General features: G+C 41.4%; 1 protein-coding gene across 8 annotated transcripts in view; it reads right to left on the reverse strand.

Moving 5' to 3' along the window:
- Positions 1-12118, reverse strand: part of VPS13B (vacuolar protein sorting 13 homolog B) — a 428881-nt gene that overhangs the window by 10287 nt on the left and 406476 nt on the right. For all 8 annotated transcript variants that reach the window (XM_040076409.1, XM_040076406.1, XM_040076434.1 and 5 more), the window contains 3 exons: positions 8711-8887; positions 7561-7731; positions 798-974 (listed from right to left, as the gene is read on the reverse strand). In XM_040076409.1, the coding sequence (XP_039932343.1) occupies positions 798-974; positions 7561-7731; positions 8711-8887 (525 nt within the window). The remainder of the gene's footprint in view (positions 1-797; positions 975-7560; positions 7732-8710; positions 8888-12118) is intronic.

The raw sequence follows: 12118 nt of genomic DNA on the forward strand, positions 1-12118 counted from the left end.
ATTCAAGATTTGCCTGGTATAATTAATGAGGTGGAATTATTGACACGTTGTTTTTCTATCAATTTCCTGCTTCTCTTCCCTGACTGCCTCCAACCACCATTTCTTCTTAAATATTCAAACTGAACCTAACTTATTGATACTGGAAACAAATAAATTAGTGTATTTTGATATTTTATTTTTATCTTTTACACTTTTTGTTTGTCCAGAATTGTTCCCATCAATTTGAAAGGATTTAGCACCATTAAGTGCCAGGTCTAGCTGGAAACTCCACCTCTGGTTGCTCTAAGGTTACCCATGTAACTGAAAACAGGACTGTCTTCTCGTGAAGCTCCAGTTCAAAGGGGAAGCTCCTACTACACGACTCACTTCTTTCTCCCAGGAATCTAACTCACTCTTTGTGTAGAGATAGCCCAACTCTTTCCCTGCCATAACAAAGCGATCTCAAAATAACACTCTAATTGGACATAGTGTTGCTCTAATCCTTTTATGTCAAAAACTATTTTGCAAGCGCATATGTTTCTGTAACTAATTCTACTGTATTCCAAGAATTACTTCATGCTTTCTGCATTCTGTGTTTCTGTGGCTGTACATCACTGATCAGAGAAGATCACACAAGAGAGAAGCACAACACGATGGCATTTCAGAGAAGCAGCAGAGCATTTGTAAGTTTTTAGCAGTGGCATTTTCAAACCTTTCTCTAAGTCACACAATACTGAGCTGGATAAGTAAGACATAGCAGGTTGTATCTGAATAGCATTTTAAAATTTAAATGGAGGTGTTGAAAATGTGAAACTCACCGTAACCTGTCTGGGAGACGAGCTCAGCTGCCCCTCCAATGGGCTTCGTGAAGACGCCCATGATCCCCTTCCCCACACCCGAGATGACCCCTCTGGCTTTATGCCCAGCAGAAGCTTGGGCCTCAGATACTCGCTGAAAATTCTGCATCGGCTGATCCACAATCCCAGCAATTGCACCTGAAAAAACAAGAGTCTCCAGTAAGTAGTGAAGATAAATATTCCAGAATAAGAGGAAATCTTACGACTGGACCTGAATATTGTTTGGATTAGAGACTGTACCCCATTCTTATAGTTATTTAGCATGTGACAAATTAGCCAAACACTGTCTTAGCTTCAGTTAAGTTAAATCTTAACTTTCTTTTTTCAAGCATTTAGATCACCTAACTTTACAGTATGTTTTCCTCTTTCAACTACTTATGCTAAATGCTTTTGCTGAGTTAATTTAATTTGGTTCATTCTGTGTCACAATTCTGAAAATGTCATGTTAGGAATAAAATCCTCCAGTTTTAGATGACTTGAGCTGCTATGGAAATGAGATTTTCACGTAAGTGCGAGATTGACTTCATGAGAATAAAAACTGTTTGTATTCAATAGATCATTTTTATAACCTCTTCCACTGCCAGAAATGTTCATAAGCTAATGTAACTTTTGATATATTACTCAGATTAGCAGAATTAGTCTTTGAGACTTTTTGTTACTTTTTTTGTGAAAACCATCGTATTTTACTTTAATGCGCATGGGTCAAACTTTTACAAGTGACACAGTGACCTTCCCAGCTTTTAGTATCAACAGAGAACTTCAACTTAAATCTTCCTAAATGTAAACAGGTATGTGAGGTGGTACATTTCTTTGATCTTGAGTTTATGCTAGCCACTTAACCACAGACATGTCTGTAGTTGTTGTAATTTTGATAGATAAGCTATTTGGAGATCACTAAGGGTACAAGGATTGGACACAGCAACACCATGCCCAATCCGAGGTGCTTTGCTCAGTGAAAAGCAAGCCTGCTGGCTTCTTGTTCAGGTCTCAGTTTGCACCTGCAGCTGCAAATATCAAGATAAAACAATTATTTAGGGAGTAGGACTGAGTGTCACCCTGGTTACTAGGCATTTTCAGTGCAACCTAGACATCTTTGAAAGTACTGCTTTGTGTGTGGAAGGAAATCCAGGCATAATTCCACAGATTTGGACAATTGCAACCGAGGTATTTGGTTCCATGTGTTTACCAGCATGACGTGCACTAGGCAGTGAGCTGCTAACTGGTTTTCAGATGGTTTTAGTTATTGTCACTGGATAAATGAAGAAATTGCTGACTTTCAACAACAAGAACTAATATTGTATTTGTGCACAGTCACTGTCCAAAGAAAAGACGAGAATGAGAAGCAGCACGCATTTCCCCAGATCCTTGTCCCTGAGATACTGTCTATCAGGAATTCAGGAAACTTGCGTCCCCCATAAATGCCTTCCTTTCCTCTTAGCGAGAATTCTTCCAAATTCTGTCCTTTTGACAAATGGATAGTATTTCCACAGAAAATGCTGGTCTATCTTTGAAGTGATGCCTGTTTTTAGTTGAGGTCACTCACTGAAGCTGCGTGTGCAGCTAACATTCACCTTTTGTAACATAAAGGCCATGAAATTTTTTACTTAATGCTATGCCATTGAAACAATTCAATTTTCAATTCATTAGTACTTACCAGCTGCTCCTGCTGCTTGACTAAAATAGTATCCCAACACCACATTACACAATTGGGATTGTTTGTCCAGTCTTTTCTTTTGTGCAATTGGGATGCATTTGAAGGCATAAAACAATACTTGGTGTTCTGCTAAGTTATGATATTATACTATCCTGTGACCCCCTTCACCCTATCTATTGAGGTCATCCACAACAACTGCACTTTCAGAACAGAAGTTATTGCCTTATAAAATGTAATCCACCTAAGTCCTAGCGCTAGTAAATTATTTACTGCAATACACTTGAGCAAAGTTATAAGGTAATAATAAATAAGAGCCTACTCCAAAGGACCTGTGGTATGCTCTAGGCACTGCTCAGCTGGAATTAGGCTCCGAGGACAAGGAAACAGAATGAAAACTGCTTTGACTGTGTTATATAAGAATATTTATATAATGCCCAAAATAATCTATAGCTTAATTATCCAGTTTCTAGTAATTCCACACTTTCTGTTACTTTGGCATTTTATGCATGCTCTGTGAAGACATTGCCCTTTTGTACCACAAATCCTTTTGCAAGTCTTGTTGTTCTACCTGCAAAAAATACAACCAATGATCTTCTTTTCCTCTGTAATTCCTTACCTTGAATCGCAACTCATTGCCTTAACTCATTTATGTGCCATGGCCATGCCCACAAATCACAAAATAAACTAAAACCTTACTTCTTTCATTGAGGAGTGGCTGGTCCTACCACCCTTGCACCGGGAATCCAGATCTGTGCAGCTCCTTTCCTGTGTGCAGCACGTGTGAGCAAAGGAATAAAACACAGGGCAAAGCCTGAGCAGCCTCAAAACCCAGCAACAGCGAGAGAGTGGCGACACGCAGGTGAGGTTCAGGGCACTCCTCACACCAGAAACTCTGCAAAGCACATCTTCCCCGTGCCCCTGTGGCTTCTTGTGTTCTAACAGGGTTCTTGGCAGGAGCACCACGAAGGATGGACTTTCCACAGAAAGTCTCTCCCCAGCAGATTTAAGTAGGGTATCAGGAAAACAGAGCATGGAACCACATGTAATGGGTTCTCCCTTCCCACTCTCATTCTCTCTCACATGGTGACCTATTGCTGTCCCTGTCCTTTCCCTGTAATGTCCCTTGACCAGTATTTTTTTTTTAAATTAAATGAAACTGTTCTCCATTTTTCTTTTTTTTTTCCTTACCCTAGGCATTTGATTTTATATGCATGTCCACATATGTACACACAGATTATGCATGTATAAAGAAAACCTCAATAAAATTAAACACCAAAGCAACAAAACAAAAACATATTCTTCCATTACTGGACCAAAGAAGTTCCAGCAACAACATAACATCTGCTAAACATCAGATGGGGTGCACTCTGGTTAATACATGTTGCTCAGTAACAATAAAAAAGTTACTTTGATAGCTACAAAATTCAGATAGTTCAGACTACATCACGGGATTACTTCAAGAAGAATTTGATTACGGACAGCAACTGGTTTGTGCGCAGACGGACAAAGTTTGGTGAGCACAGCACAGCTCACAGACCTTGGCAAAGCTCGGATTGCTCGTGACAAAATTTTCAGAGCAAGACATAACTGGAAAACATCCCCCACCAGGAGAAACTGGCCATGCTTTGCCATGAGGCTGGAAGCTGGCCAGGCTGAAGCCATTTTGCTTCTTCTTCTCTGCTGTCTTTCAGGACTGCTGCAAATGTTTCACACCAAAACCAGGGCTGAAGCATAATCTCATCACAGCAAACATCACATAAAAATGCAGCTCGAAGAAAAGAGCACCTGTTACCATGCATTAATGGAGTTGCACAATTAGTGTGTGGAATAGCACACAATTTCAGGATTAGCTCTGGCTTGTGGTGTCTTATGTTGTAGATAGGCAAACATAGAGTGGCCGCGATTCAGCGATAGTGTACAGCAAGAGCAGCCACCACCTGTAATAACAAAAATCTGTGCTTCTGAAACCCAGGCTTTGCCTTCTCTACCAGGACAGTTACACTGTCAGGCAATATGACTCAATTCACTTCCCCAAAAGCAGGAAGGAGCAACTGAAATGTTGAGCCCTTCTGCCACTGTAAAAAATAACTTTTTTGAATAGTTGTCAGCTTTTTGCTTATTCAGATACGCTCAACTTCCTAAAGGCAGCCACTTCAATATAATATTTTTCACCTGGACCAGCAGTTAAAAATATAGCCTATAGTTTAAATAGTCTCTTTTACATGCTTTTAAGTTATTATTTTAAGTTTGACTCTGTCACGCAAAATGCAAAAGATAGTCCCTCGGTGGGGAGTCAATCACCTAAATATTTTACAAACAATTTCACTGCATTTTTGCCTAAACATAAATTAAAAAAACACACCTATCATAAGCTGTTACTTCTTTTCACGCACAAGTGTTACTAAAATGACCCAGAAATCTCCCCCAAACTAGAAACAAGACAACAGCTGGCCAAAGATAACAATCAAATCAAACAACACCCTGACAGTGCTTGAGTCATTTAAAATGAGACAGGACAAAGCACTTAAGAATGTACCACAGGGAACAACTTGCACTGAGGAGGAGACGAGAGTACATGATTTTGGCCCTGATTCAGCAAAGCTCTTAAGCACATGCTTAAGTGCTCTGCTGAATCAGGGCCACTGTGAGCCAGATTTTCAGAAAAATCAAAAAGGCAACTCTACTTTCTGGGTAGATACCACAACATATCGGTGAATTGACAGCTCTTACATGACTTCACCTAGGCACAAAAACTACATCTGCCATTGTCTTAGCGGCCTGCACGCATCAGATGGCTGTTACGAGCACGAGAGTACTGTGACCATCGTAGAGATCTCCTTCACACTTTTCGGTTTTACAATTAGAAAGTCATAGGAATACGGCTTCAAATAATCATGCTCTCTGTATTTCTGTGCTCATCAAACTTTTCATCCTTGTGGAGGAAAATAAATGCAGCTTCACTTCACTTTCTTATGTACGAAGAACCTTAAGTGTTTTTAGAGTAAGCATGGTCATGTTTATTCTGAACACGCCGGGGAAAAAAAGCTGCACCGTGATAACACCCCTTCAATTACAACTGGGTTTTTTGTTTTTGGGAAGCCACAATATTCTTTAAACTAAATGGTCAGGATGGCAGCAGTTTTCTGACATGTTTGTAAATTGAAACATAGGTCTATTCATAAGTCAGGTTTTGACAGAATTTATATGAATGCTGCTGCCTATACAGAGGAAACATGCTTTTTAAAAATCATGTTTAATTAAAAAACTCATACAAAGTAAGTGGAATATTTCTGATTTCTCCCTTAGCGAGAGTTCCATACTTGTCACATCCAGCTATACAGTAACTGTTGCTAGCTATTGGAGTGCTTCACTGACTCCACTGCTAAGAAAAAAGGCATTTAGCAGGGAGCAATCCCTAAACAATAACAGTGAGAATAAAAACAAGACCCTAGCTTGTGGAGGAGCACTGTTTAAATGCTAATATGAAGATCTAAGTTTCTAACATGAAGTTTGATTTCTTAGGGAATCAGGGACACTGGAATTCTAGCTCTATGTTTTTGTTTTGCTTTTAAGTCGGGTGTGCTGCCGCGAACCACGGAATCCTAGTGCGCAGGGAGGTGCAGGAACGGCGTATTTGTGCGTGTGTGTGAGGAGTTCCCAGCTTTCCTGAACAGCAGAAACTTTGTCTTGTTACAGCCAAAGCAGCAAAGTTCTGCTCTTTACTTCAGGCTGCACAGCTGATGTTTTTAGCTGCAAAGGGCTCTGGTGTGTCAGTGAAGGGGATATCGACACCATGTTACCTCGATGTTTTATTAATAACTGAGCCAAGATCACCAAACCATCTCACCAGCACACACACACCAGGCTGACACAGAGCTTCTAAAAGTATAACCTTTCATCCAGCGTCTCAACCTGACTGCCCTTAGCCCAATAAAACAAGAGGGAAAAGTAAAACCTCCTCCAAACTGCCTTTGATTTGCAACACCAGTAACAGCTTACTATTAGGACAGTGGCTACTAATATATGGAATTTCTCCTTTATGCGCATTTCTCCCAGGACACTCGCTTGCCGGTTTACAGGCATTATCAAATGACAGTGCTTCACATCATCTAATGTTATTGCTTAAAATAATTCCCAGCAACTTAACCCAAACTTGTAACATTTTTACCACTTCCTCTTTGGGGCTTTCAGGGTTGCGGTTGCAAATTTAGGAGTTGTGTACACTACTGAAGATTAGGAAACAGGACAAATCCTTTCAAGCTTCAGCTCTTCTAACCTTTTGCACTGGACTGCTTTTGGTCACTTTGATCTCTAAGAGATTCATACTGTTTAATCCATACTGAGAAACTCTGCCAAACAATACAGTTCTGCATTCCTTTGCTGTGTGACAAGTCAAAGTAACCTAGAAAATCCAGCCCCTTACTGAAAAACTTCTTGCAGAGACTTTTTCCACTGTGGATTAGTTTTCAAATTTTTAGGTCCTATTTTGAAATGGATAGAGTAATCTTTACTTCTAACCAAACCACTTGACTGCTTGATGAATAAAATTACACTGAATCAGGATGATCTGGGTCTCTTTGTAAAAGCAGAATTCCTCATCAAAGCTTACTTAACATCTGCACTAAGTTGAAGTGGTTTTCAAACAAACCCAAGAATCTCTGATATCTACAGTGCTTCAAAAACAAGCAGGTTCAGAAGGCATTCCTATAATTCATTGGAAAGCAAACATCAGCATGATGACGTCTTCATATTGAATTAGTTACAAGTCACGCTGCCCGATGCAGAATTATTCTTTTTTTCCCACTCAGATCTACATTATGTATGAGTAAAAATATTATTTCAAAGGAAGTGCAAACCCATTCTATATCTGCAAATATTTTATCAGCAAAAATCATACACAAAAATCACTAAATCTTGATAAACAGTATCTAATATGCATACTGCGAGGCTTTTTCACAAGAAGACATCAACCCTCCTAGAATATGAAATTATAACTCACAGTCAGAAAAGGCTAGTGAGCAGATTAGAAAATAGTATTATCACTTAACTTGATATTTAATAGTACATTACCTAGAAGGCTAATGCCTAAACGAGAGAGCCCTTGTCTCAGTCCTTCTCCCAGGCTCTCTGGAAGCTGCCTTCTCCATTCTTCTTGTCTGTTGTAATGCTCCTCATCCAGTGACAGCCTATCCATATTCCGAGCAAGACTTGTTGCCAGATTGGTAATTGACGTCAGTGTACCTAAACGCATGGAGATATACATTTGGGTCTGGATCAAAATGATTTAATTTAAACCACGGAGACGTTGCCTCGCTGCAACACTGAGCTTATGAGCAGAACAGCAAGTCAAGTGAACAGCCACCCATGTGTAACACGCTTTACTACTTGTTAAGCATCACCACGCTGCTGCTATGGTCCGCGTCACGCCTTTTACATCAGCCTGCTCCAGGTTCGCCTGGGCGGTGGGAACAGAAGCTCCTCTGAACATCCTTCTCCAGCTCCCTGACTCGTGTAAGGCTAATCTAAATGGAGAGGGGGTTGATGGAAAGGTAAACAAATATTTACAGAAGGAGCCGCGAGGCCGCGTCCTGCGGGAGGCCGGAGCGGAGGCTCGGAGCGGCAGCCAGCGCCGGGGCAGCCGGTGCGCCCGTGCGGCGGCTGGAGCCACGCGATGGCACTGTTCGTACAGCCTTCGCAAAGGAAAAGCTCCTCCTGTTCCATGGCAGGCCAGCCCCGCTGTCAAATCCTATCCACGTACTCACACAGCTATGACAACTGTATCTACTTTTTTTTTTTTTTTTTTTTTTTTTTAAATAATAAATACGATGAGGTGACCGAGTGTAGAATTTCTCATGGCTAGCAGAAGTGCAGAACACCTTTAATACTTCTGCAGTTATCACATGAAATACTTGCTGAGTGAATATCTATTTCCCACTGGGAGGTTTAAAATTCTGAAGTTTCTGAAACATTCTCATGCACTGTAGTAAAGTGGTGATCTGTTTAATACATGAGACATCGCATGTGAGCTTGTTACCCTCTTAGCTTAGTTAAACAGGAACTGTTTTTGAGCCCTGGTACCAGGAATTCCAACTGGCACCGTCAGAGCAGCACAAGACATGGCAGGGCCAGGAGACTGAAGGGTGGGCAGATTTTATTGCTTAAAACTTTAACAATGCATGACAACAAAGCAGTAGTTGGAGTAATAAAGTGAAAGCTCTACCTTTGGAAATGTGTTTTACAAATGATGTCGTTCCTCTGGAAACTCCACTGACAAATGCTCCTGGGCCTCTGGTCAGCCCTTCATAGGGGAGCCTAAAGAAATCAGCGATGCCGTTCCCTATGCTTCTCACCAGACTAGCCGGGCTTCCAAGAATTTCCAACGATCCAACAACCCAGCCTGTGTGGAGAAACCAGACACATGTTACAGCTGCAAAAACTGCAGAAGCAGCAGTTGTGAAAAGGTTATTCCTTAATTATCTTTTTCACACTAGAATTCATTGCATTATGAACTTCCTTTGAGCAAAACACAGGAAATAACTCATCCACTATGAATTCAGAAATGGCAATCTTTCATACTTTGTAAATCAAAGAAATCCTTTTGGCAAACTCACAAATAGCTTTAGAATTACTTCCTTCCAGGAGCTTCCCGTATTTCTGCTAAAAGTGTGTGAGGGAGGCGGATGCAAGAGCCTCAGCTACAGAGGAATGGGGCTGCAAGCTCAGATGGTCGGGTTTAGACGCTATAAGGCAGCGTCGTGATTTCACATCCTTATGTGATAGAATTGTGACAGGGAGTTTACACTGATACAATGTACTGCTTTACAGGAGTGTGCAGGTCAATTGCTTGATGGAGTGTTAGGAAAAGGGATGCAGATTTTTGACAAGTGCTTAAGAAGTTATTTTAAATCCACCCCAACCCTTCTAAGCTGATCATTTTCTTTCAGAGTGCAGCGAAAGCCAGACAAATGTCTTCTGCTCAGTACAGTTGTGTAAACAGCAATGACATCTACATGCTGATTAGGTTACTCATAGGGGAGTATTCCTTATGCATATCCCAGGAGAAGTATCTGCAGATCTGGTTTCCTATATAAACGCAGGGTTGCCAGCAGCTTTCTGGATGGCTGAGCACGCAGCAATCTGTTGCTGGAAAGCTATTTGCAGGTCTTGTCTTTCTCAGGCTGGTAGGCAGCAGATTTATTAGGGAAACACTGCTGCATAGCTCTTTTTTTGGCAGCCCAGAGAGAGCAATTCAGAAATGGCAATAAATGTGAAACAGGAACTGTTTGGTCTTTGAGCCCTGGTACCACGAATTTCAGCTGGCACTGCAGAGTGGCAGAAGGTGTGACAGGGCCAGGAGACTGAAGGATGGACAGACTGGCCTCGTCTCCCATGAGGGCCCTTGATCTGCGCTCTGCCCTCCTCGTTCCCGTCTCATCATTGAAAACTCCTGCTATCCAGATGCTTTTCTTGTTTTCTTTTAACCCCTCCCAGTCATTCCTGTGGAAGGCTGAATCATGAAACTGAACAGAAGAGAAAATGTTACTCATATGAAGTGAATTAATCTCATATTATCATTCTAAGCTCCCGGAAAATCTATTATTCTTGTTGAATCTGTCCCACATTTCTGTTCTGGCAGGTTGAGAACTCCAGTACTTGTAATATAAAAAAGCAGGAACCAGAGTGGACATAAGAGAGAGGGTAGGATGGACTACAAGAACAAAACCCAAGTGCTACTGGCAACGCAATGAACAGAGAGCAGCAACACACATTGTGGTCCTGCTGTCCTGGAAAGGAGCATCCCCTGGCAGTCCTTTCCTGCCAGGGGAAGCCAGAGATCCAGGCTGGGCCTGCAATTCCCTCACTCTAGGATTTTTAATAGATTATCTTTTCCACTGTGTGAAATGCTGAAAAGCTGGAGGCGTGGGGGAGGTGTGTGCAGACCAGAGAGGTGTTCTTTTTGCTTTTTCTGATCTACATTATTGCAGTAATTCCTTAGATCCCTTTTTCCCCCCTAAATATAGTTGACATTCCTTGTCCTACATGGTGGTGTGATGGAAAGTGGCTACAGGATACTGCAGCTTAGTGCCTTGGTGCCCTGCAACATCCCCAGCAGGCACCACCAGCCTGGGACATGGGGGACTCCAACTCCATTCACCTGCTGGGCCAGCCAGCATTTCAGGAATGTAAAATAGATAAAAAACAGGAATGAAAACAGTTAAACACAAAATTGAGGGGTTGCCTGGTATGCCAGGGATGGTCTGTTGTAATCTTTCCCGGCCTGTCAGGTTTGGGAAGCTCTTGATGGATCATGCTCACTCTTGGAGAATGTATGGGAATAATGTGCAGCCTGCAGCACGGGTGACACTCCTTGGCCAATACTCAGAGCAAACTTCACTGCCAGCCTGGACCACCCAACCCAAAGAGGAAGGTGTGGGAGTAAGGCAGGAATAGGAGAATGAGGAACCAGAAATAATCCCTCAATTCACGAGCTCTCTGTGGCATTTTACTTTGCAGAAATACAGTATCACGTCAGGTTACCATTTCCCACTTATGCATAGTAATTATATCCACTGACATGAAATAAATATGACTGTATTAGCAGAGAGATGATTTTCTTTATAGGCAAGTATGGGGTCAGATGCAGTACCAGTGATATTTTTGAACAGAATTTTATTAACTTTTCTATAGGGGACAACTTAATTAGAAAAGGAGAATTCCATTGCAAGTTTGGCTGATTTGAGATAAGCAATGCTAGTCAGCATATTTGAACAGAGCTCTCCAGCCCCATTCATGGCTTTAATGGACTCTGACCACTCCTTTGCAACACATGGGGCAGCCTGATGCACCCCCTTCAGCAAGCTTTGGGGCAAATCCTGCTCCCTCCCACAGGTCAGCAGTGGTTCTGCACACAGCTAAGGGCAAAAGAGCATCTATCCCTGAGTTTAAGTACGGCTGTGTGGGAAGGCTGGCTGTGCAGATGCTACCAATGATTTATGCATGAGACAGTGGTGAGCAAAAGGGGGTCAAACAACCCACATCGCAGATCAATGTAGTGAAAATGCAGGAGCACAAGGTCCTTTTCCATAAGAGACCAACTGTGCTAATGGTGTGAAAAATACTTGGGGTTTGCAGATCATATAAAGCTTTTTGCTTGATTTTTTCCTTCCTTTTTTACTTTGTTGAAACAGTCAGCTTTTTTGACAAGTGTCACGAAGTCTTCAACATAAACCATTTTCTTTGCTAAAGCAAACACTGATCAGTACAATTCACCACTTTAATCATGGTGACACCTTTGAAACAATACATTTTAATTTTAGTGCTTTCAGGGAGTTAAGTATATATGTATATGTATTTTCCTGAAGTTCCACCAAAGCAAACCTCAATTCTTAATACTTAAATCTGCTTGATTTCAGATACATCACTGATCCCAGAGCAAGTGATGGGGGAGAAGCATTTACACTGCGGACCATATTTGGCTACAGTTTCATTCTTAATTACCAAGTGACTAGATCTGCCCTTCTGTACTATGAGATGTAACTACAAAACAAATCCAAACAAGTAGCAAAAAAGAAAAACCTGCAAATTTTTCAAGCATAATATTGCAAGAAAACAGTGAACTGATACACTC

The sequence above is a fragment of the Hirundo rustica genome, chromosome 1 (genome assembly GCF_015227805.2).
Source record: "Hirundo rustica isolate bHirRus1 chromosome 1, bHirRus1.pri.v3, whole genome shotgun sequence".
In the NCBI taxonomy this organism is placed as follows: Eukaryota; Metazoa; Chordata; class Aves; order Passeriformes; family Hirundinidae; genus Hirundo; species Hirundo rustica.